The sequence below is a fragment of the Piliocolobus tephrosceles genome, chromosome 4 (genome assembly GCF_002776525.5).
Source record: "Piliocolobus tephrosceles isolate RC106 chromosome 4, ASM277652v3, whole genome shotgun sequence".
In the NCBI taxonomy this organism is placed as follows: domain Eukaryota; kingdom Metazoa; phylum Chordata; class Mammalia; order Primates; family Cercopithecidae; genus Piliocolobus; species Piliocolobus tephrosceles.
The window spans coordinates 144,821,229-144,846,973 of NC_045437.1; the positions used below are offsets into that span (position 1 = coordinate 144,821,229).

A 25,745-nucleotide genomic window follows, 5' to 3' on the forward strand; every position below is an offset into this window, starting at 1 on the left:
TATTAGTATCTTAAACATTCTAAGAAGTCATGCAGTAAAGAAACCAGTTCAACTTGGCTTAACTCAGCATTTTACAAACTTATATTATTAGCATTTTCACACCAAAATAACTATTAGCTCTGTAAGTTGTACTTTGAGAAAATGTCTTACCTTCTAAGCAGAGCCCCTTGATCCTACACTTTAGATTGGGGGGACTCCTCATCAGAGGGAGAATCGTGGAACAAGCCACCAGACTCTCCCATGACACCTAGGACCACAATGAAAAACCCACTCCTGAGGGAGCTTAGACAACCTTGGGAAAAAAAGAAAAAGGTGGTCTGAAATATAATAGTCTCTTGAAATGTTGCCCTAGAAATTTCTAAGTGGTGCTGGTGGAACAGAGGCAGACTATAAACTTAGATTTTGTTCTTCATATTTTAATAAAGTCCTATGAACTCTTACAGCTCTCTACAAATGATCAATAACTATAATAACCTTCTGCCATAACAATATTTCAAAGAAAAATGCCACGCTGGAGTTTAAATACACACACACACACACACAGACACACACACACACACACTGCATGATAATGTACGAGCAGATTAAAAGGATATGTTTAATTTATAAGCCCTACTCTGATTAGAAATGTTAGATGTGGAAAGATCACTAAAGGATAATGTTCATACTCAATTTGCAATAATTGTACATTTCTTTCATCAAGACACATATCTAATATAATCTCCTAAATCCCAAAATACACATAAAAATAACGTCCAGTAAATGACATCAGACAGACACGATACAAATTCTACTCCTAAAAAGATTCAGAATACACTAGGGTCTAAATGAAAATGCAAAAAAGCAAACATAGGTATCTGTGAATATTTTTTCCCAACTCCCAAGTGCTTGGAATGTGAATATTTTAAAAGAGCATCATTTCTCTTCAATTTTTATTATAAACATTTCAAACATACAGAAATTGGAGGAATAGTCAAATAAGCAGCCATCAAGCATTGTGAATATTTTTTTTCATTTTTACTTTGTATACCATGTATGCATACATTATTTAAATAGGCATACATATTGAGGGGATAAACTTTTTAATAATAAATTACAGACATAGATATTTCACCTTAAATATTTCGGCATGTATGCCCTACAAAAGGACAGTCTCTCATATAATTATATAATGTTATCTTACCTAAGAAAACTAACAATAATTCTCTAGTTCCTTCTGATATTAATACCGACCCCAGAGTAAAATTTCCCCAGGAAGAAATCTAGGTTGATATATTGCACTTGGTCATGTTTCTTTTTTCTTTTTTTTGTTGAGATGGAGTTTCACTCTTGTTGCCTAGGCTGGAGTGCAATGGTGCGATCTCGGCTCACTGCAACCTCTGCCTCCCGGGTTCAAGTGATTCTCCTGCCTCAGCGTCCTGAGTAGCTGGGACTACAGGCATGCGCCATCATGCCTAGCTAATTTTGTATTTTTAGTAGAGACGGGGTTTCTCCATGTTGGTCAGGCTGGTCTCAAACTCCCGACCTCAGGTGATCTGCCCGCCTCGGCCTCCCAAAGCACTGGAATTATAGGCGTGAGCCACTGCGCCCAGCCGGTTATGTTTCTTTATTCTCTTTAAATCTAGATGTGTTTATTCTATCTGCAACCTTTTTTCCCTTGATATATTGACTTTCTGATGAGACCTGTGTCTTGTAGGATGTCCCACAGAGTGGCTTTGTCTGGTTGTTTCCTTCTGGGCCACTTAACCATTCCTCTATTCTCTGTACTTCTTGTAAACCAAAACCTAAGCTTGCTTAAATATTGAAGATTTTTGTCCAGAATACTTCATAGGTGGGGTGTATTCCACTTTGCTGCTTCTCCTGCTGTAATTGTAAATAGTACCCCTCTCACTCTCAAGATTTTTATGTGTTTGTAAATGAAGCATCACATCAAGAGACATAATATGTTTGTCCCACCATTAGCGATGTCAAGTTTAATCACTTGCTTAAATGTCTATCAGAGTTTTAAAAAAGTATTGTGCTCCATATTGAGATTTTATAATGAAGGATTTTATTACTACATAAGTCAACTTTGGGTCTCACTCTGTCGCCTAGGCTGGTGTGCAGTGGTGTGATCTCAGCTGACTACAGCTGTGACCTCCTGGGCTCAGGTGATCCTTTCACTCCACCTCAGCCTCCTGAATAGCTGAAACTACAGGCATGCCAGGCTAATTTTTATGTTTTTCATAGAGATGGGGTTTTGCCAACTTGCCCAGGCTGGTCTTGAACTCCTGGGCTCAAGCGAGCCACCTGCCTTGGCCTCCCAAAGTGCTAGGATTATAGGCATGAGCCACTGTGCCTGGCTGTCACCTTTACTTTCAATAACCCACTGAAATTTTTGCAGCTGGGTGCAATCCTGAGTAATCAGTTCCTCCATGAGTTTGGCTTAAGTTAAAGTCATTTCTTTTTGCATTAAAATGGCACCCAAAATATATTTTTTACAATAAAGTTGTATGAATTCCTATTATTGAATTCAGTCAAAGAAAAAATGCAAAATGTTGAGGAGTGAGGATTTAAGTATTTCCCACCAATTGCATAAGTTTTAGGTACAGTTTACTTAACAAAAACCATTATTTTAATATTAAAAATTAGTACTTGCTTATTAAGAAAAATACAGAAAAATGTGAAAAAGCATAAAAATCACCCTTAATCTCCCTTTTAAATAGAACCACTGTTAGCATTTTAATATATTTACTTTTAGTCTCTTTTCTATACAGTTTTTTTTCTTTTTCTTCTTTAATTATACTTTAAGTTCTAGGGTACAAGTGCACAACGTGCAGGTTTGTTACATAGGTATACATGTGCCATGTTGGTTTGCTGCACCCATCAACTCGTCATTTACATTAGGTTCTCTCTTCTAACGCTATCTCTCCCGCAGCACTGCACCCCTCAAAAGGCCCTGGTGTGTGATGTTCCCCTTCCTGTGTCCAAGTGTTCTCATTGTTCAGTTCCCACCTATGAGTGAGAACATGCAGCGTTTGGTTTTCTGTCTTCGTGATAGTTTGCTGAGAATGATGGTTTCCAGCTTCATTCATGTCCCTGCAAAGGACATGAACTCATCCTTATTTATGGCTGCATAGTATTCCATGGTGTATATGTGCTACATTTTCTTTATCCAGTCTATCCTTGATGGACATCTGGGTTTGTCCCAAGTCTTTGCTATTGTAAATAGTGCCACAATAAACATATGTGTGCATGTGTTTTTACAGTAGCATGATATATAATCCTTTGGATATATACCCAGTAATGGGATTGCTGGGTCAAATGGTATTTCTAGTTCTAGATCCTTGAAGAATTGCCACACTGTCTTCCACAATGGTTGAACTAATATGCACTCTCACCAACAGTGTAAAAGCATTCCTATTTTTCCACATCCTCTCCAGCATCTGTTGTTTCCTGACTTTTTAATGATTGCCATTCTAATTGGTGTGAGATGGTATCTCAATTTCAGAGCCTGTTATTGGTCTATTCAGAGATTCAGCTTCTTCCTGGTTTAGTCTTGGGAGGGTGTATGTGTTCAGGAATTTATTCATTTCTTCTAGATTTTCTAGTTTATTTGCATAGACATGTTTATAGCATTCTCTGATAGTAGTTTGTATTTCTGTGGGATTGGTGGTGATATCCCCTTTATCATTTTTATTGCATCTATTTGATTCTTCTCTTTTTTCTTCTTTAGTAGTCTTGGTAGTGGTCTATCAATTTGGTTGATCTTTTCAAAAAAACCAGCTCCTGGATTCATTGATTTTTTGAAGGGATTTTTGTGTCTCTTATCTCCTTCAGTTCTGCTCTGATCTTAGTTATTTCTTGCCTTCTGCTAGTTTTTGAATGCGTTTGCTCTTGCTTGTCTAGTTCTTTTAATTGTGATGTTAGGGTGTCAATTTTAGATCTTTCCTGCTTTCTCTTGTGGGCATTTAGTACTATAAATTTCCCTCTGCACACTGCTTTAAATGTGTCCCAGAGATTGTGGTATGTTGTGTCTTTGTTCTCATTGGTTTCAAAGAACATTTTATTTCTGCCTTCATTTTGTTACTTACCCAGTAGTCATTCAGGAGCAGGTTGTTTGGTTTCCATATAGTTGTGTGGTTTTGAGTGAGTTTCTTAATCCTGAGTTCTAATTTGATTGCACAGTGGTCTGAGAGACTGTTTGTCATGATTTCTGTTCCTTTGCATTGCTGAGGAGTGTTTTACTTCCAATTATGTGGTCAATTTTAGAATAAGTGTGATGAGGTGCTGAGAGGAATGTATATTCTGTTGATTTGGGGTGGAGAATTCTGTAGATGTCTATTAGGTCTGCTTGGTGCAGAGATGAGTTCAAGTACTGGATGTCCTTGTTAACTTTCTGTCTCAATCTGTCTAATATTGACAGTGGGGTGTTAAAGTCTCCCATTATTATTGTATGGGAGTCTAAGTCTCTCTGTAGGTCTCTAAGGACTTGTTTTAAGAATCTGGGTGCTCCTGTATTGGGTGCGTATATATTGATAGTTAGCTCTTCTCATTGAATTGATCCCTTTACCATTATGTAATGGCCTTCTTTGTCTCTTTTGATCTTTGTAGGTTTAAAGTCTATTTTATCAGAGACTAGGATTGCAACCCCTGGTTTTTTATTTTGTTTTGTTTTGTTTTCCATTTGCTTGGTATTTTGAGCATATGTGTGTCTCTGCACGTGAGATGGGTCTCCTGAATACAGCACACTGGTGGGTCCTGACTATTTATCCAATTTGCCAGTCTGTGTCTTTTAATTGGGGACATTTAGCCCATTTACATTTAAGGTTAATATTGTTTTGTGTGAATTTGATCCTCTCATTATGATGTTAGCTGGTTATTTTACCTGTTAATTGATGCAGTTTCTTCATAGCATTGATAGTCTTTACAATTTGGCATGTTCTTGCAGTGGCTGGTACTGGTTATTTCTTTCCATGTTTAGTGCTTCCTTCTGGTGATCTTGTAAGGGAGGCCTGGTGGTGACAAAATCTCTCAGCATTTGCTTGTCTGTAAAGGATTTTATTTCTCCTTCACTTATGAAGCTTAGTTTGGCTGGATATGAAATTCTGGGTTGAAAATTCTTTTCTTTAAGAATGTTGAATATTGGCCCCCACTCTCTTCTGGCTTGTAGGGTTTCTACCGAGAGATCCATTGTTCATCTGATGGGCTTCCCTTTGTGGGTAACCTGACATTTCTTTCTGGCTGCCCTTAACATTCTTTCCTTCATTTCTACTTTGGGGAATCTGACAATTATGCGTCTTGGGGTTGCTCTTCTAGAGGAATATCTTTATGGTGTTCTCTGTATTTCCTGAATTTGAATGTTGGCCTGCCTTGCTAGGTTGGGGAGGCTTCTCCTGGATAATATCTGGAAGAGTGTTTTCCAACTTGGTTCCATTCTCCCCATCACTTTCAGGTACCCCTATCAAACGTAGATTTGGTCTTTTCACATATTTCTTGGAGGCTTTTTTCATTTCTTTTTACTCTTTTTTCTCTAACCTTGTCTTCTCGCTTCATTTCATTCATTTGATCTTCAATCACTGATACCCTTTCTTCCACTTGATCAAATCAGGTACTGAAGTTTGTGCATGCGTCACAAAGTTCTTGTGGTATGGTTTTCAGCTCCATCAGGTCATTTCAGGTCTTCTCTACACTGTTTATTCTAGTTAACCATTCGTCTAACCTTTTTTCAAGGTTTTTAGCTTCCTTGCAATGGGTTTGAGCATGCTCCTTTAGCTTGGAGCAGTTTGTTATTACCGACCTTGTGAAGCCTATTTCTGTCAACTCATCACAGTCATTCTCCATTCAGCTTTGTTCCGTTGCTGGCGAGGAGCTGTGATCCTTTGGAGGAGAACAGACACTCTGGTTTTTAGAATTTTCAGCTTTTCTGCTGCGTTTCTCCCCATCTTTGTGGTTTTATCTACCTTTGGTCTTTGATATTGGTGACCTACAGATGGGGTTTTGGTGTAGATGTCCTTTTTGTTGATGTTGATGCTATTCCTTTCTGTTTGTTAATTTTCCTTTTAACAGTCAGGTCCCTCAGCTGCAGTTCTGTTGGAGTTTGCTGGAGGTCCACTCCAGACCCTGTCTGCCTGGATATCACCAGCAGAGGCTGCACAACAGCAAAGATTGCAGAACAGCAAATATTGTTGCCTGATCCTTCCTCTGGAAGCTTCATCCGAGAGGGGCACCCACCTATATGAGGTGTTTGTCGGCCCCTACTGGGAAGTGTCTCCCCGTTAGGCTACATGGGGGTCAGGGACCCACTTGAGGAGGCCATCTGTCCAGTCTCAGAGCTCAAAAACTGTGCTCAACCACTGCTCTCTTCAGAGCTGTCAGACAGGGACAATTAACTCTGCAGAAGCTGTCTGCTGCCTTTTGTTCAGCTATGCCCTGCCCACAGAGGTGAAGTCTATAGGCAGTAGGCTGTGCTGAGCTGTGGTGGGCTCTGCCCAGTTCAAGCTTCCCGGTGGCATTGTTTACCTACTCAAGCCTCAGTAATGGCGGATGCCCCTCCCTCAGGCAGGCTGCTGCCTCGCAGTTTGATCTCAGACTGCTGCATTAGCAGTGAGCAAGGCTCCGTGGGTGTGGGACCCACTGAGCCAGGCACAGGAGAGAATCTTCTTGTCTGTTGGTTGCTAAGACCTTGGGAAAACTGCAGTTTTCAGGTGAGAGTGTCCTATTTTTCCAGGTACAGTCTGTCCCAGCTTCCCTTGGCTTGGAAAGGGAAATCCCCCGACCTCTTGTGCTTCCCAGGTGAGGCAATGCCCCACCCCATTTCAGCTTGCCCTCCATGGGCTGCACCCACTGTCCAACCAGTCCTAATAAGCTGAACCAGGTACCTTAGTGGGAAATGCAGAAATCACCTGTCTTCTGCATCAGTCATGCTGGGAACTACAGACCGGAGCTGTTCCTATTCAGTCAGCTTGGAACAGATCTCTTCTCTACAGTTTTATAATATAAATTCTATGTCACAGAAGATAAAATCTGTTATACCTTTTCCTGCTTAATTTGTATCATAAATATGTTTCCATATTATTTTCTTATTTTTCCATATGAGGCAGGAGAATCACTTGAATCTGGGAGGCAGAGGTTGCAGTGAGCCAAGATTGCACCACTGCACTCCAGCCTGGTGACAGGGCAAGACTCCGTATCCAGAAAAAAAAAAAAAAAAAATGAATAGTGAAGAGGTAGGATCAGAAGATTTTTTTAAAAATCTACCTTTCTACTAAGGAGAAGTATCTCCTCTCCCTTTTAAAAATGACTATATAACTTTTCATATTGTGGCATTTCTACTGTTGAACATTTAAGTTGTTTTCAGTTTTTTTCCCAGTATGAATAATATTTTGGGGAGTATCTTTCTTTAAAATATCTTTCTTTAATATCTTTCTTTAAAACTATTTTCTGAAGAGAAATAATTGGATAGAAAGGAATGGATTTTTTTTTTCATTTGTTTTATTCTTGCTTATCAAAGTAAGATGAACTTATCACAAATAAGTAAAATATGATTAAACTGGGAAAGAAAAAACAAACACTCAAAATCCTCCACCCAGTTGCCAGAGGCAACTGATATTAGCGTTTTGCCACAATTTCTTTGGATATATGGAGCTACAGTATTTTCTTTCTTAGGAGGTTTCAAAGATATAAATATTTTTAAGGCTTTTGATAATACTGCCAAAATTGCTTTCAATTTATGAATTTGTTCTTCTCGAAGTGTATTTGTGACTACTCTGGAACCATCAACATCTGACAATTTTCGCATGAGCATGGACTTCCCATGATTTTAGGTTGGCTCACTGAAAATCTGTCTGTGAACATGGGAAATGGCATAAAAAAGTGTTGAACAAAATGTTACTTGGAAAACTCATTTCCAGCTTTGTTTTTGTTGTTGTTACTGGCATTCATTTTGGGGCAACTGAAAATGTTTACTTGACAAGTAATTGTGGAAGTCAGCTCACTGGTTTTTCTAGATGAAGATAGGCTATTGGTTATTTATTAATATTTGTTTCCTGGGAGAGATAGAAAAAAATAATCTTCTAGTTAGGAGTTCCCAATTTTTTTCATGGCATGGCATAGATAAAAAATAATAATTGTTGCATGCCTTGGTCTCAGCTACTCAGGCGACTGAGGAGGGAGGATTGCTTGAGCCCAGGAGGCAGAGGTTGCAGTGAGCTAAGATTGCACCACTTCACTCCAACCTGGGTGACAAAGCAAGACCATGTCTCAAAAAAAAAAAAAAAAAAAAGGAAAATAATAATTATTACATTTATATATGTGTGTGTGTATATATATATACACACACACACACAATTTTTTAAGAGACAGGGTTTCACTCTGTTATCCAGGCTGGAGTACAGTGGCATAATTGTAGTTCACTTTAGCCTCAAATTCATGGGCTCAAGCAATCCTCTTGCCTCAGCCTCCTGAATAGCTGGGACTACAGACATGCACCACCATGCCCAGATAATTTTTTAAAAACTTTTTGTAGAGACAAAGTCTCATTTTGTTGCCCAGACTTGTCTCAAACTCTTGGGCTCAAGCAGTCCTTCCACCCCAGTCTCCTGAGTAGCTGGGGTTACAGATGCGAGCCACCATGCCCAGCTTGACATTGTTCTATATGGTGAAGTAAATGAATAAGGCTAATGTAGTCCTGGGGCCCACCTGGCTGCCATGAGGGCTGAGAGATCAAGGTCTCAGTCTCCTGTAATTCACTGATGGTATGTCCCAGACAACTCTGCATCCTGGGGGAGTTATAATGTTATGAAAAGTGTATCTTTCTTTTGCTTTAAACATTGTTTCCCTAGTTCTTCTCTCCCACCTATTTCTTGCACCAGTTACACAGGGAGTTTACAAATGTGACACTTTTCCTTAGTAGAAAGGTAGATTTAAAAAAAAAAGTCTTCTGATCCTACCTCTTCACTATTTTTTTTTTGATGGTGTCTCGCTCTATTGCCAGGCTGGAGTGCAGTGGTGCAATGTTGGCTCACTGCAACCTCTGCCTCCCGGGTTCAAGTGATTCTCCTGCCTCAGCCTCCCAAGTAGCTGGGACTATAGGTGCCTGCCACCATGCCTGGCTAATTTTTGTATTTTTAGTAGAGACAGGGTTTTACCATGTTTGCCAGGATGGTCTCGATCTCTTGACCTCGTGATCCACCCGCCTCAGCCTCCCAAAGTGCTGGAATTACAGGCGTGAGCCACTGCGCCCAGCCCCCTCTTCAATATTCTACATAAAATATGCTCAATTCCTTTTCAAAAAGCTTTGTGTATTTGGTTTCTCTCACCTGAAGTCATTCATTCAACAATTACTGAGTTCTATTATGTACTGGGCACTTTGATAAACACTGGAAATAGATAGATGGTAAGGACAGCTTCTGACTGCAAGGTGTTCACAGTTAAATGGCGGGAAAAATAGGAAGGGCAAGGGAAAGTGAGAAGCACCTGAATGGCGGTAGGTCCGAAAGTCCAATGGCATTCTCCCTGGGGCAGGTGGGAAGGCTGCCCAGAAGCAGCGACATTTGAGGTATGACTTGAAGGAGGAATGGAAGTTTGACACTCTAAATCAGGAAACAGAGTACTGGATAAGAGACAGAAACTTGTGGGTTTGAGAAATGGGTAAGCTTGTTGGTGTAACTGGAACACCAATCCCAGGCAGCCCCTGGAAGAGTGACAGAGGGTAAGCCTGGAAAGGAAGGAAGATGAGGCTGGTTTTTGAGGGGCTTTGCCTGTCACATGGAACAGTTAAGATTTATGCCCTGAACCACTGGAAAAGATCTTTCAGCAGGAGACTGACACCTGCAGACTTGTTGTTTTGGACTATCGTTCTCACATCAATATGGAGAATGGAATTGGTGGTGAGTAGGGAAGTCCTTGGGAGACAGCTGCAACTTTAAAAACAGAAGTGATGAGGGTTTGACCTAGGGCCTGGGTGACAGGGGTGGATGAAAGAAGGCGGTGGTGATAGAATCCATGTGAATGGGCTGGGCGTGGTGGCTCAGGCCTGTAATCCCAGCACTTTGGGAGGCCAAGACGGGTGGATCACGAGGTCAAGAGAACGAGACCATCCTGGCCAACATGGTGAAACCCCATCTCTACAAAAAATACAAAAATTAGCTGGGTATGGTGGTGCACGCCTGTAGTCCCAGCTACTCGGGAGGCTGAGGCAGGAGAATTGCTTGAACTCAGGAGGTGGAGGTTGCAGTGAGCCGAGATTGCGCCACTGCACTCCCGCCTGGCAACAGAGCGAGACACTGTCTGAAACAAAAAAAAAAAGAATCCATGCGAATGGCCGTAGGGGAACAGGAGGAGGGGTCAATTTGGGCAACTCAGTGAATGGTGATACTGGTAGCAAAGACAGGGAGAAAGGCTTTACTCCACTTTCAGCTCCTCACATCAAACCTACCCTTTTCCACCCAGCCCAAGGACCTTTTTCTTTACAAACCTTCTTCCATGCTTATTTCCTTAGAGACCACTTCTTCCCAGAGTGGCTATTCTGGGATTCAGCTGTGGGCAATTTGCTGTCTAAGCATGAGGTTATTATTTTACCTGTATTAGGTCTGTTCCCTGCATGGGATTGTAGGACTGTTCTCAGGCCCAGGTCACATGCTTCTATTCACCCCAGCCACTATTTTAGTGTCGGGCATTTACGAAGTCCAACAGGCAGTGGGGACTTGTGCTGTGCTTGCAAATGAAATCTCAAATATAAAATACATACCAAGTGGAGCTGCTCTGGTTAGTGTAGGGGGAGAAGGCCCAGAATCCAGGACCCTCGGCCTTCTCCTGTTTTTAGCAGCCCCCAAGAACCTCCACTGTACCTAAGACCTCATTTCCTCTCCTAGGACAGAACTGGAAAACTTCTGGTTACATGGACTGATCATGGGTTTTGAAGTCAGATAGATCTGGGTTCAAATCCTTGCTCTGTCACTTACTTAGGTGTAATAGAGCAGACAAGTGATGAAGACAAATCACAAGTGGCTCTAAGCCTCATTTTCCCCTCTGTAAAGAAGATAACATTTTCTTTGTAGGGTTATTGTCGGGATGAAGTAAAATAATGCATGTAACAATCTCTGGCACTTATGAAATGCTCACTAGATTTTAATTGTCATTGCTAACAGTAAGAAGACACTTGTTAACTAATTGAGTGTCTGATCCTTATTGAATTGGTACATGTTCAGTCTAAATAAACTTCTTCATCCTCAGGTTAAGAAAAGCTAGGGTTGGGGTGAAGTCATGGTGAGCTTGGGATTATGAGAAGAATCAATCTTGTCTTATATTCCATCCACTCCATCAAACCAGAATCGCCTGCCTTTTCGTGAAGGTTCATCAATATTTAATGTGTGGGTGTCAGTTGCTGTAAACTGACCATACCCCAGCAACAACTTGAATTAATTATATGCAGGAGGAGAGAAAATAAAATGCCTTTTTCTCAGAGGCCCAAGTTTCACCAGCTACACGGAAGGCTGGAAACCACAGGGTGAACTTTCTGCAGATGGAGGACCCCGAGAAGAAAGTGAATCAGAAGAGTGATGGCAAACCCCGGAAAGTACGATTTAAAATCTCCTCCTCCTACAGCGGTCGAGTACTGAAGCAGGTCTTTGAGGATGGGCAGGAATTAGAGTCACCAAAGGAGGAATATCCTCACAGTTTTCTGCAAGAGTCTCTTGAACCAATGGATGGTGTTTATGGGTCTGGGGAAGCCCCCAGGCCCCAGCTGTACTCCCCTAAGCTGACTGCTCAGAGGATCAGTGTGTTTAGAGAGGGTAATGCCTACACCTTGGCAGGCGGCCAGCCTCTGTTCAACGATTACAAGGCGAATGACCATAAGGTTGGTATTGTGCATGGCACATAGGCTTTAAGGGTAGGGCTTCCTAAAATGTGTTTAGAGAAATGCCTAAATGGTTCAGATTTGTGTCTTGCTCACCCTCCGGTACCAACCAGAGCAATTGGTGCACCAAATGGGAAGCTGTTATTAGATGAATATTTCTGGGGTAAAAATAACATGCTTGTTGACTACTAATTGGAAAGTGCAATGAGCATATATAGTATTCAAATTCCATCCAAGGTAATACATTGTAATTGGATCTTTGACTGAGTTTTCCTGGAATGTAAATTAAATAGAGGTGCAGTGTTTTCAGGTTGTCAGACTGCGGTTTTAGACAGTTATGCAGTCGTTTTGTTTCCTGAAAGAGCTGAGTATTTGAAAGTGCTCATTTTACTCCAGCCAATTATTCAGCTTGCAGTTTATCCATGTCTTGTTTTTTACCCCCATTGCCTTCCTCCTACTGCCTGCTTTGTCTCTTTATTTTTCCTTTCTGTTGCTCGTTAGCATAAGCTCTGGGTAGTTGGAGTCCTGGGAAGGGATGGTGAAACGCAAATCAGCCAGAGGACATGTTACGTGGGGAAGTATGAGCTAATGGTTCAATTGAAACATGTGTTTAATCTATGAATTTCAATTACTTTCCAGTACCACGGATAATCAAAAGTCCATACATGATTTTCTTTTAAGGTAGAACCTGGAAAACATTCACTGATATCCAAAAATTCATAGGAGATGTATATATGCTGTCAGTGGGACCATTAATGCCTTTTTAAAAAAGATAGAATACAATTATGTAATGTATCCACGGTATTAATGAATAGCACACCAGGATGTGTTCTCATCTTTAAAGTGTGAAAGCCAGATAATTACTCTTGAATTATTTTTATTGTTAGTTTCCTAAGGGAATAGATAATGCATCTGTTGCAGACAAATGTATTACTGGCTTTTCTGGCATTGGTAATTATAGGCATGTTCACAATTACCAAAGATAACAGTAGGCTTGTTTTTGATATTAAAGGGGGCTGAAATGAATGACCTCTTATCTTAATGGGGTGAGTTATGCATTACAAAGTATCATCACATGCTATCTCTGTCTGTATCAATGGCATTGGGTCTTCACCATAACCTTGGGGAGAAAAGCCAAAGTATGGTCATTCCCATTTTGCAGATGAGAAAAATTGAGGTCCAAGTTGTTAAGGGATCCATCTGATACTATAGGATCATTGGGTACAGAGTCAGAATAAGAATCCAGATCTTCTGATTCTACAAATGTTTTTCTTTAGGGCATATTCCTTTTTTTAGAGAACCATATTATTACATGATAATAATAGCTACCATTTGTTGAGTGCTTATTAGGTCCTAGGTACTTGGCTAGTCTTGTACTTACACTATTTCTTTTGAACTATGTCTTACTTGTAGATTTAGAATTCACAAAGTCACAGTTCATTCAAACCTTATACAAGGCCACAGTAGATACATTTTGGGTTGCTTGATCTTTATAAGTCATGTGCTAAATTTAGCATTGATGTAAATGTATAATTTTTTTTTTCTTTTTTAGAGACAGGGTCTCACTGTGTCACCCTGGTTGGAGTGCAGTGGTACAATCATAACTCACAGCAATCTCAAACTCCTGGGCTCAAGGGATCCTCCTGCCTCAGTCTCCCTGGTAGCTAGGACTATAGAATTTATAAATCTAGGGAAATGAGTCTCCATGGCAGCATGGCTCCGTTGGTTAAAACACAGTACTCTATGAGTTTTAGAGGCCACGTTGAAGGTCCAATTCCTGCTTGGCCTCGTTTTCTCTGTTTTCTTTGTTTCCTGATCAAGTTCCCCATCCCAATCATAGCCAGCTTCTGAGCATGACAGTGGCCAGGATGGATTCATGCAGCTCCATACCCTGGAACCGTTTGTCAATGTGGTATTTATGAAAAAGAAGAAAATGAGAGCTAATGTCATGACTTTTCAATAACGAATCCAAGTGTAAAACACCTCCTAGTAAATAGTGGCTATGAGACTACATTGGGTAGCAATTAAGTGCAATAATTCAAAGCAAGGGCTCTGAACTCAAACAGATATATGTACACCATTGTTCATAGCAGCATTATTCTCAATTGCCTAAAGGTGGAAAGAACCCAAATGTCTATAGATTGATGAATGGATAAACAAGATGTGGTTTGTACATACAACACAATATTATTCAGCCTTGAAAAGGAAGGACCTTTTGACACATGCACAACGTGGATGACTCTTGAAGACGTTATACTAAATGAAATAAGCCAGTCAAGAAAACACAAATACTGTATGATTGCACTTATTTGAGGTACCTAGGTAGTCAAAATCATAGAGACAGCAAGCAGAATGGTGGGTGGCAGGGGCTGGGGGCAGGGAAGAAGAGTCATTGTTTCATGGATACCGAGTTTCAATTTGGGAAGAAGAAAACGTTCTGGAGATGAATGGTGGTGATGGCTGCACAGTAACGTGAATGCACTTAATGCCACTGAATTATACACTTAGAAAGGGTTAAAATGGTAAATTCTATGTTATGTACAGATTACCATGATGATAAATATATATATATATATACAAGGGCTTTGATGCTAGTCAAACCTGAGCTTGATGTTTAGTTCTACCCATTTACTGCCTAAGCTTGAACAAGCTAGTTAACCCTGTTGACCTTCAGCATCATTGTGATATGAGGGTAATCAAAGGACTTGCTTAAGAGAGTTGTTGTGATGATTTTAAAAGATAATACGTAAGAAGCCCTTAGCATTGTGCCTGGCACATTTTATGCACGTAGCAAATGTTACCCACCATTGTAATAACGAGCAGGTTCTTGTCAAAGAAATGTTGAGTCTTTTAAATTTTGTGTGATGGGTAGAGAAAAAAGTTATAGATAATCAAAATATTTTAAGCAATTAAAACTGAAGTTTATAAGGTTCAAAGAAAATGGAAGGGAAAAGGAAGGGAGGTAACATTTACTGAACACCTACTTTAAACATATTGCATAATTTCATCTTCACAAGATTTCTCTGAGAGTTTTACAGATTGGAAAAACAGAAGTTCATAAGGGTTAACTAACTTGCAAATCTCACACAGTTGTCAAATAACATTTTAATACAATTTAAACTCAGGTCTGTCTATCTCCAAAGCCACTGAATTTCTAGTACCCAATAAGGCATTTCTGCATTTAAAAACCGAACAGTGGAAAGATTTAATAGTGCCTGATCAATAATCTCTAGGCATGTTGCCACAGACAAAAGAGTATTTACAAGTGCTCAATCACACAGGTTGCCATTCTGTGCACTAGGAGGAAATGAAACATTCTTGGCTCTGTCCTGGCCCTCTGTCATGTAGGAGTGGGTGTTCCTCATTGACATTTGATGTAACCACATAATGTGAACTTTCATTACACCCAGAGAATTTCCTTAAACACAAGGAAGAATTTGCCTATCAGGGTAACTAAAACTTTTACACCTTAAAAGTGATTTGAGACCCTCTATCTTTGGGGTACATCAAAAAATAAACTTGCTATCTTGGGTGTCTCACTGAGCAGCTCAGAAACGGGGGTTTGGAGTAGGTGATCTCAGATTCTCTTAGCATATTGAGAGTTTTGTCTTGAAAAAAAGAAATCAGCTCTAGAAATGAAAAGCTTCCTAGTAACTGAACCTCATTGGCTATTACTAGAAGTAGAAATGGAACCTTCCAAAAGTACCACCATCCTTATCTTCTGATATTCAGAAACTGATAGTCCAGAGTGTGAAATAAGAATCCAGCCTGCATAAAACAATAGGAAATGGAAGCTGCTACACGATCCCTTGAAGAAAGGGAGAGAAAATAGGACCAGATAGGAAGCTTGTGGCTTAATAAATAATTATTGCAAACTCCATGGGTGTTTCAAGAAAGAGCCTGAATATTGAAGTCTTGCTCAAGCCAGGTTATGGCTGAATATACAAGGGCCTTAAATATAAGACTGCTTAACTGTAGCGTATAAATAGATTTGGTTTATACAGTCGTACAAGCAGGGCAGAATATTTCATGCTGAGGTATTTAGTTGTGTAGTATGATTGTGCATGCACTACAGAAGAATAATTTTAAATAACAACAATGGCAACAATACTCAAAATCTGCATAATATCTCCAGCTTTTGTGACCACTGTTTTACAGGTTTTTCACGGCACCTCCCACCCCCAGAAGTTGACACAGGAACATTGCTCAATCAGCAGAGAAGGCAATAGAGTGTTGGAGAAGGGTACTGAGACTTGGGTTCCTAAGTATGAACTCTTACATCGCTAGGTTTAGAGATGTTAGAGGCTCCCTGAGGGGAAGGTGGGGTAATTGGAGGGCACTCAAGAGTCTCAGGACAACACATGTTTACCACTCATTTCTGTATTTTAATTACTAGCTTGTCTGTGGCGATGCTGGATGTCAGTCCCTTTGCAAATGAGCAAACTAAAGTTGAGAGGTTACATGACTTTCCTCTATGTCACAATCACACTATACAACTAAATACCTCGGCATGAAATATTCTGCTCTGCTTACAGAACTGTATAAACCAAATCTGTTTAGATGCTGCAGTCAGGCAGTCTTTTATTTAAAGTAATTTCTAAACAGTTACCCTCCAGTCCTCTTTTCTGCGCTGTGGTATTGTCCAGGTTTATTCCTGAGCAAATGATTCAGTAACACATGAAAAATCCATGCAAGAGAAAAAAAGCTATTAATAATGATGCTTTAGAAGTCTATTTATTGGCACAGATGATTTTCATATTATATAGCTAATGAAAAAATAGGTTGCAACAGAGTATATATTATGATCCTATTTTTTTGGGGGGGGGGGAAATACTTTTAAATAGTGTGATATAGGTGGTAAAAATATGGGCTTTAGGATGACAGATTGGGTTCCAATTCTAGTCACAGTGCCAGAGTAACCCTGTCACCTTGGTGAGGCACTTAACCCCACTGAGGCTCAGTCTCCTCACCTTTTAATGTGGAAACCATAGCATCTGCCTCATAGGGATGTTTGGGGAGAAACTGAGGCAATGTTGGTAAAATGCCTAGCATGATGCCTGAGACACAAATAGTGCCAATAAATGGTATCTACTAATATTATTATTTATGCTGATAAAAAACTGGAGAGATATTTATATAAAACAAAAAAGTATCCCTCTGTATCTATTAAACATTCATTATACCCAGTCCTGCATTGGCTGTTGGGGTATGCAGTACAAATAGAAGCTCTAGCCCCTGCCCTCCAGACTCTCATACTCTGAGTAGTTCAGCTTTGATTGGTCACCATCAGTAGGAAGAAGGAAGCTGGCTTTCATGGCTTTTAGAGAGAGCAAACAGACCAGGAAATGAACTGTGACTTTGGGGTCTGATGGGATCAAAAATGCTGGGTGGTGGAAGTTCCTTCTCTGCTGTTTCCTGGTGTGTTGGACGGGTTCTGCAGCCCTCTACTTGGTGATTGGTGGTAAAGTTTCCATGCTCATTCTCCATTTCTCTAGCCCCTACCTATTATAGATTTTGGAAAGATAATCATCTACACTAATAACCTGAAAATCATTCGAACCCCAATGGACAAGAGAGACTTTGTGAGGAAAATTCTCCAGAAGGAAGAAGAGGCTGAGGAAGCATCTCTGATGAACAAAGAAGAAAGCTATGGAGGCAGGGACCAGCAAGATAGACCTTTGGTGGAGGCAGAAAGCACATTCCCCCATAACCGGTATACTCAGGTGCGTTGGGGAGCTTGACTGTCCTATTCGGAGTTGGCCCTACAGCAGTGGTCTCCAAGCTGGCTTGATTGTGCGCTGCTTAAGTAAAACCTTTTGAATATGAATACTTAAGATATCTAAATTTGAGATATGAGGAATTTTAACATTTGTTATATTTTAATGGTACATTGTTAGCAATAGCAGTTATAAGTCCATATTTCAGATACTCTAAATTTTTAATTTTTGGCTGACTTCTTTTTAGATTTGATTAAATATTTATTGTTTTTGCTGTACAATGTGGTTTATGAACAGCTGGTTCTAGAGGTGGAAAACAAATCAGCCCTATTTTCTTTCTTCTTTCTTTCTCTCTCTCCCTCCCTCCCTCCCTCCCTCCCTCCCTCTCTCTCTCTCTCTCTCTCTCTTTCTTTCTCTCTTTCTTTCTTTCGAAGGAGTTTCACTCTTTTTGCCCAGGCTGGATTGCAATGGCGTGATCTTGGCTTACTGCAACCTCTGTCTCCTGGATTCAGGTGATTCTCTTGCCTCAGCCTCCGGAGAAGCTGGGATTTCAGGCATCCACCACCATGACTGTCTAATTTTTCTTGTATTTTTAGTAGACACAGGGTTTCACCATGTTGGCCAGGCTGGTCTCGAACTCCTGTCTTCAAGTGATCCACCCGCCTCGGCCCCCCAAAGTGCTGGGATTACAAGCGTGAGCCACCACGCCTGGCCTGGCCCAATCTTTTCTTATAGGTTCACTTATTCTTCTGTTATTGGTGTTATCCTTGATCCATAGTCTCCTGGAAGACATCATGTAAAGTCATGATTCCATTTGGCAGATTAGTTTAGTTAAAACTAAGGAGTATCCTTTGTAAATCCACTAGACCAGGCGCAAGTAAACTGCAATATGTTGCAATGTGCTGAAAGTGAACAAGTGAGCTGGACGCTACTGTCAGCAACATTTGAACGTCACTCTTACTCTAGGGTCCTTTGAGTACCACACTTGTCTAGTGACGGCCTAACCTAATATGGCTGTCAGCGTCCACAAGTTTATTAAAAGTTAGCATAAAAATTCTTTTAAAAATGTGAATAAAGCTTAATATCTGCCTAATTTTAGAGAAAAAGCAAATATAAATACTTCCAATGTTTTCCTCTCATACCTCTTAGAAGTGTGTACACATCACCCTGGAAACCATTGCTCAGACATGCTCACACTGGGGGAGGAGGGCTGATAGTCATTAATTCACAGTGTGAGGTTGGGGGTAGAGGAAGCAATTTTGATGAATTTAAGCCAAAAGATTAAAAGCTTGGGTAGCTGGATAAATGAATTTTCTGTCTCTTAGATTCCATCTCTTGGGACTTGATGTTTTCTGTGGGATTCACTTTAATCTCCTGGGATTGCTATGGAAAAATGGGCCAGGGGTTTTCTGGAACTTGAGTGATGTCTCCACTCTAGGAGAGTTCAGATGATGCGAACAAGAAGGTCATGACTGGGCTTTGAGTGATGGCCTTCGACAAGAGGCACCAAAGGCTCCTTCTTATCTCATTTCTCTCATATCATGAGTCTATCTACCTCTCCACAATTTCTCTAAAATCTACCTTTTTCTTTCTTCCTTTCTACCTCTCCTTCCCTTCCCCTAGAGCATAAGCAACTGGGACTCTAGCAAAAGGTTCTGAAAGCTCTGCTCACATCTACTCACGTACTTTCCAACCTGCCTCCACACTCAAAAATATATTTTTAAATGTAATCTGATGAGGTCATCCCCTTTGTCACTGTATCAGTCCATTTTCACACTGCTATAAAGATAGTACTTGAGACTGAGTAATATATAAACAAAGGAGGTTTCATTGACTCACAGTTCCAGGTGGCTGGGAGGCCTCAGGAAACTTACAATCTTGGTGGAAGGTGAAGGGGAAGCAAGGCATGGCTTACATGGAAGTAGGGGAGAGAAAGAGAGAGAGAGTGCTTGAGAAAGTGCCATGCTTTAAAACCACCAGCTCTGGTGAGAACTCACTTATCACGAGAACAGCATGAGAGAAACAGTCCCCATGATCCAATCACCTTCCACCAGGTTCCCCCCTTGACACATGGAGATTACAATTCAAGATGAGATTTGGGTAGGGACACAGAGCCAAACCGTATCAGTCACCCCCTCTAAGCTTTCAGTGTCTTTTCATTGCTTGGGATAAAAGCCCAAACTCCTTACTTGTCCTAGAAAGCTCTGTGTAGCCTGGCCTCTGTTGGCCCCTCCAGCATCATCTCTTACACATCTCTTCTCATGCTCTTGGCCCCAGACACACTGCCCATCTCCCCATCTTCATCCCTCATGTATTATTTTCTGTTTCCTACCAGAGGCCAATCCCCTCTGCCTTGAATGTCCCCAGACTCCCTACCACCTTGCCTTCAGCTTCTGAGATCTCAGAAGAGGCATCACTTCCTCAGAGGGATCTTCCCTGGCTTCCATGAGGAAAAAATCCCATAGGATTGACCTGTCAGTGCACCTTACACCCCTCTTTACAGTTGCAATCTTACTTTAATTTGTGTGATTATTTGGTTGGTGTTTGCTCTTACCAATTGGGTCTCCATGAGGGCAGGCCTGGCCATGTTTATGCTGGGTGCAACATTGTAGTTCCAGTATCAGAAAAATGCAGCCTGGCATATAACAGGTAGTCAGTGAATATTAGTTAAATGTTTGTGGAACGAATACTGGAATTTGAGACCAAAGTGACAGCTGGTAAGAAGTCTTTGGCCATTACCTTCTCTCATCTTCTATGCAGAACTATTAAGAACCTGTCCTGGGCCGGGTGTGGTAGTTCAGGCCTGTAATCCCAGGCAGAGGAGGGAGGATCCCTTGAGCCCAGGAGTTCGAGACTAGCCTGGGCAACATAATGAGACCTGTCTTTACAAAAAATTTTTTTTAAAAAGAACCTAACCTGGCAGCAGGGAGATGACTGAACATGTTGATCCAAAGTGCTACCTTCCCACTATAAAATTTTTAAATTCTATTATCTATCATACTATATTGTAAGTTGTAGAAGCATGTATTTTCAGAAGAGGACCAGAAATGATAAAAGGCAGGTCATACTTCAGGCCTGATTAAAAAAGCAAGAGTAAGGCTGATATGACAATTACCTTTAAGCTCAATTTGGTGAGAACTGTGTTTTTTAGCTGTAATGCTAAAAACTAGGACAGAGGTGTGCAGCAGAAGTTTGCTGTGAAAGGTTATACTTCACTTGTCTGTCCTTTAAACTGTTTTAAATTGCTATTTGTTTTGCCCAATCCCTCGTGCAGTAAATGCTCAGACAAGTTTTATTTCAAAAGAGAAGGTCAAAGAACATCAAGGAGCCCCTTCTGATCAAGAGCCTCTTTGTTCTGTTAGATGGAATGGGGCAGCAGTGAGAATCTGATGAAAGAGTAGGGCAAGGCTGAAAGCTGGGCCAGACTTGAGCCTCTGTATTAACTATCAAAGAAGAAGAGAGGAATAATTGAATTGAGCCACAGCAAAAGGTGGAAGGGGAAAAATTTGGCTTTGTGCTCAGTGAATTTGAGGCCATAAATCATCTGGGCTTCTTTATGCTTTATGTGATCTCACTTTGAGATAATAGCAATAATCATCTCATCATAATCAAAATCATAATAGCTGCCATTTATTGAGGACTCACAATAGCTAGGCACCATGACCAATGCTCCATGACCAATACTTTTTCAAGAACCCTGTGAGGTATATATTATTAATAGTCACATTCTGCAGCTAGGGAAACTGAGGCTCAGAGAGGTTAAGTAACTTGCCAGAGGTCATTAGAGCCAGTAGTCAAACCTAGGTCCATCTATTGAACAGTCTCATGACCATAACCACCCTGTTTTGCAGTCTCAATTGGCGTTGGTTACCATCTTCAGGGCTACACAAGCCTTGGAGTCTTCAGCAAAAGATCAAGCCCCTCTTCTCAGTCATGGAGCTAGTAAGAGGTGGATTGGTGGGTCTGCTGGGTTCTAGAATCTAAGCAATGCTGTGCAACTATGTTCTATATCCTATTAAATATTTTCTGAGAATAACATAAAAGATAGAAAGGAAGAAAGAGGCTTATAGTATATAAGTCTTGTACAGAGTGGTGCTGATTAAATACTTGCTGAATTAACTGACTGATTAAAAAGAGCATGTTGAGGGTAAGTGGTCAGAGAGTGGTAACCCAGAATAAGAATGGAAACTCCAGTGAAACTTCTAATAATGTAATGCACCCTAGAACTATATGACATTAGGTATAATTTGATGGAAGACTTGTTCTTATTCTCTACAGCAGGCTTACTAGGTCATTTCATTAATCTTTCAATATCTGATCTGGCATTTTATGCAAATGAATTTTTGGATCACATGTATAGCATTATAGTAGGATTTTACTGTACTTTCCCTTGCAGTATGGACTTATATTATTAAAATCTCACTGGTATGAAGTGCAAAACATAAAACCTAATGGATTTGGCAGGACATGAATCACGGCAATTTGTTTTAAGAATATTTTTGCAAATACATATTATTTTGAATATTTTAAGAGAAGAAAACAAATTCTCCACTGTTAATATACTAAAATATGGTAGCAATCAATAAAATATTAACAAAAGGGTACATAGACATGATTTGCTTTTTTGTCAATTGGGTAATTACTTTCATTCCTTAAATCTAGAATAAATAAAATTCAGTACCTTCTTAGGCAATTTGCAGCATGATGGAGCTATTTTCAAAACTTATGCCTCCCTTTTCAGGGATTATTTTTATTCTTACATTATAAATGAAAGCTGAATGAGTTGGGTAGAGCTACCCAGTGGACTCCTGCTGTCTTGTTGGTCCCTAGAATTTAAGAACAGGAAGGGTTCTCCAGATATCATTGTTCATTTATGTATTCATTTGGCACAAGTAGTGTGCTAGGCACTGCACTAGGTATTTGGGAAGTGACGGTGAAATGGTACAAGTCCAGAGAGCTCCCTGTCTAATCAACAGGAACTTTCATTGGAGTATGGGATACCTGTCATGCCAGGGGCAGTACAGGTGGCCATGGGGGTGGGGGAACTCCTGGTCCAGAGCGGTGGGTGGGCAAGGCTTCCTGGAGAAAGAGCTGCTAAGCTGACTTCCGGGGACAAGTAGGAGTTGGCCGCAATGGGAGTGGGGAAAGGTCCCTGGAGACCAAGTATAGAGAGGCCCATGAACAAGATCCTGATGAAAGAAGTGACAAAAAATTTAAATCAGCTAAGGAGACTGGGTTTTATCCTGAGGTTTTATCTGGAGGGCAAGTGTTCATTAAAAAGTTTCCTGGGTGCTTTCTATGTGGCAGTGATACTGCAGGCAACTTAATGAGCATCAGTGGGGAGGACACACTACAAGATCAGAGGCATGGGTCCACACTCAGTTCATGCCATAGTCAGTGGGCAATTGGGCTAGGACTGTAGTTATGGGATGAAGAAAGCAGGATGGATTTGAGATTTTCAGAAGCTGAAATGGCCAGGACTTGGTACTGGATTCGCCAGGTTTTGATCTAGTGTCTCCCTTTATTTCTGGGAAGGTTCATAGTCTATAAGGAGTACCAAGATCACCAATTTCCTATGACTTCAAGGGGGACAGCAAGACGATAGCCAAGAAACATTTTCTGGAGAGTGGGAGTCAATAACTGGAGATTTGTTAGCAAGGCTTAGAAGTGAACTAACTGTTATGGTGAACCTATGATCTGACAGATAATATTGCATTACATATATTCTCTCTTTAATGTTCCAGCTACTCAGAAGGGTAAGCATTATTATTCACATTCTATAAATAAAGAAACAGATTGGGAGAGGCTAAGGGAACTATTCAAGTTGCACGGCTGATGGCAGACATAGCCTCAGTCCTAGTCTATTAACTCCAAAGCACAGAGCTCTTAATCACTGGGCCTTAGCTCTCAAAGAGAATAAAGATATAAGTACTGCTAGCATTCAGAGCTAAGCTTTGAAGGATTGTAACATTTATTGATTCATTCATTTCTCCACTCAGTCTCTCAGTCACACAGAACAGTCTTTCTTGGGCACTTACTGTGGACAACTACAATGAGGGGCTGTGTACATAGGCATTAGGAGCATGCATTCTGGTGCTCAAATCCCTGGGATGAGAACCCACCTCTTCCTCTTTCAAGCTGTGTGTGTGACCATTGGCAAACAACTTCTCAGTATCTCATTTTCCCATCTGCAACACAAGGATAATAATACTTACACTATCTCACTGTGGTTTTGTGAGGATTAGATGGATGATATACAGGAAGCTCTTAGAACAGCACCTGGCACCTATCGGGCATGCTACAAGGGTTCACTCGTAGTATTTGGCAATAAGGAAAATAAAGTCCTTGCCCTTTATGGAGCTTACAGAAAAAACAAGTCAGAGATAGTGACAAGGGCAATGAAGATCATGAAGTCTCGGAATGCAAAGTGTGGTGGCAGGGGATGCCGTCTTAGAGATGCCCACCAGGGGAATCCTCTCTGAGAAAATTGCTGTGACTGTTCTGGGTCCCAGCCGATTCTCTCACTGACATCCATGGGAAGCATTTTCCTCTATTCTGTTCCAGTCTTTGCTGTAGTCTAGTACTGTTTTGATCTGCATGTGAACAACAGACTTGAACTGCTGCTTTAACTAAACCCTAACCTGTTTCTTGCAGGAAGGGGATATTCCCGAGGACAGCTGTTTTCACTGCCGAGGGTCGGGCAGTGCCACCTGCTCTCTGTGCCATGGCAGCAAGTTCTCCATGCTGGCCAACAGATTTAAGGAGTCCTATCGGGCCCTGAGGTGCCCTGCCTGCAATGAGAATGGCCTACAGCCTTGCCAGATTTGCAATCAATAGCCCGTGGCTTTTGCATGTCCACTGTTATCTTACCCTCCCTGAAGTTCTTTCTAATAAACCGCCCCCTTCTCCTCCTGCCTCCCCCAACAAGGAGGCCGCAGTGGCTGCAGTCACTCCCACTGCTGGCAAAACTCAATTATCTGGTGACATTTTGTGAGGCTGGTAACATCTCGGTGTGGGTCTAAGTGGCAGGGGCATTTTCGAATTAGAGTCTGCTTTGAAACTGGTTCTAAAATTACCCTTCCAGGATGGTGTGAGTGTATCTCACTTGACTTAGCTCAGTTTTCTCCTTGCTTCAGTGAACAAATACATGTACACTTCAGGCATCAGGTTGGGAGTTATTTTGCAAAATTATGTGGTGAGAAAAGAATAAAAAAGGCAGGTTTCTGATAAACTGAATTCTTGTTGCTTATAATGCATCTCAAATGATTATTGGTCAAATTGAATTTCTGATTAAGCAGAAGAGGAAAGAGACAGCCAATGCTGAACGCACTAACAGGCCACAGCAAGCAAAATGGGATGTTCATTCTGGAGACAGGCAAGCCAAAAAGCCTTCCCTTTCAAAGTCCTGAACCTCTTCCATGCTGTGTGCTTAGATAATATTTATGCAGACAGTAAGCAATACTATTTCTTAAGTCAACAGGAGATAAGACATTTTTGCGTGCCTCTAACTACTGAGGTTATAAGCCAAGTCAAAGCTATTTATGATAAATTTGGTGCTCAAATATGTGTGTATGATATAACTTTTTTCCAGCCCCTGAATTACTACCAAATAAATAAATCCACTTTAAGTCTAGAACCTAGCCATGATCTCTTCATAAAGAACTGCAGATATTTTATAGATTACCTACTGGAAACCTCTAAAAGAAAAAAATTAACCAAGGCTGATTTTTAGCAGTAATGTTTCTACTATCCATGAATATGCATAGTAAGGATGATTCTTTCCTCTTGAGGTTGGTTATAAAATTAGAACATACTTTTGTTAATGAACTTTTGTAGCTCTAATACCCACTCCCCAAGCCCTTAAGAATAACACTGCAAAATTTATCTCTTGAGACCTGCTGCGTTCTGTGATAATAATTTTGATTTCATAACTTAATAATTTCTCAAGATTTGTTTGTTATTCTCTAATATTCAGCATTTAATATAATTTAACAATGGAATGCTTTTCAGGCAATATAAATACTTCTAATAAAAAAGATTAAAATATTTTTGGAGCCATGATAGTTTTGCCTGTCCTTTCATACTCAGGAGTTACCATATTGCTCACCAGTTTTCTTTGCTCCTGTCCTTAACCATTGTACCTCCTGCTTCGGTTTATGTTTTCTCACAGCTGTTGGCTCTTCTGCCTT

At 40.6% G+C, this 25,745-nt stretch overlaps 1 protein-coding gene across 1 annotated transcript; it reads left to right on the forward strand.

Moving 5' to 3' along the window:
• The first annotated feature begins 11,503 nt into the window (after positions 1 to 11,503).
• Positions 11,504 to 25,539, forward strand: GRXCR2 (glutaredoxin and cysteine rich domain containing 2). The gene is made up of 3 exons (XM_023227046.1): positions 11,504 to 11,839; positions 17,335 to 17,562; positions 24,211 to 25,539. The coding sequence occupies exons 1-3, from the start codon at positions 11,504 to 11,506 to the stop codon at positions 24,391 to 24,393; spliced, it is 747 nt and encodes a 248-aa protein (XP_023082814.1). The 3' UTR covers positions 24,394 to 25,539.
• Positions 25,540 to 25,745: the final 206 nt, after the last annotated feature.

Bases quoted from the DNA above. Each gene is read 5' to 3' on its own strand.
- GRXCR2 (XM_023227046.1), top strand. From the start codon at position 11,504: ATGGAGGACCCCGAGAAGAAAGTGAATCAGAAGAGTGATGGCAAACCC. The intron at 11,840-17,334 runs GTTGGTATTGTG...CCATTTCTCTAG, and splicing joins ACAAGGCGAATGACCATAAG to CCCCTACCTATTATAGATTT. The intron at 17,563-24,210 runs GTGCGTTGGGGA...TGTTTCTTGCAG, and splicing joins CCCATAACCGGTATACTCAG to GAAGGGGATATTCCCGAGGA.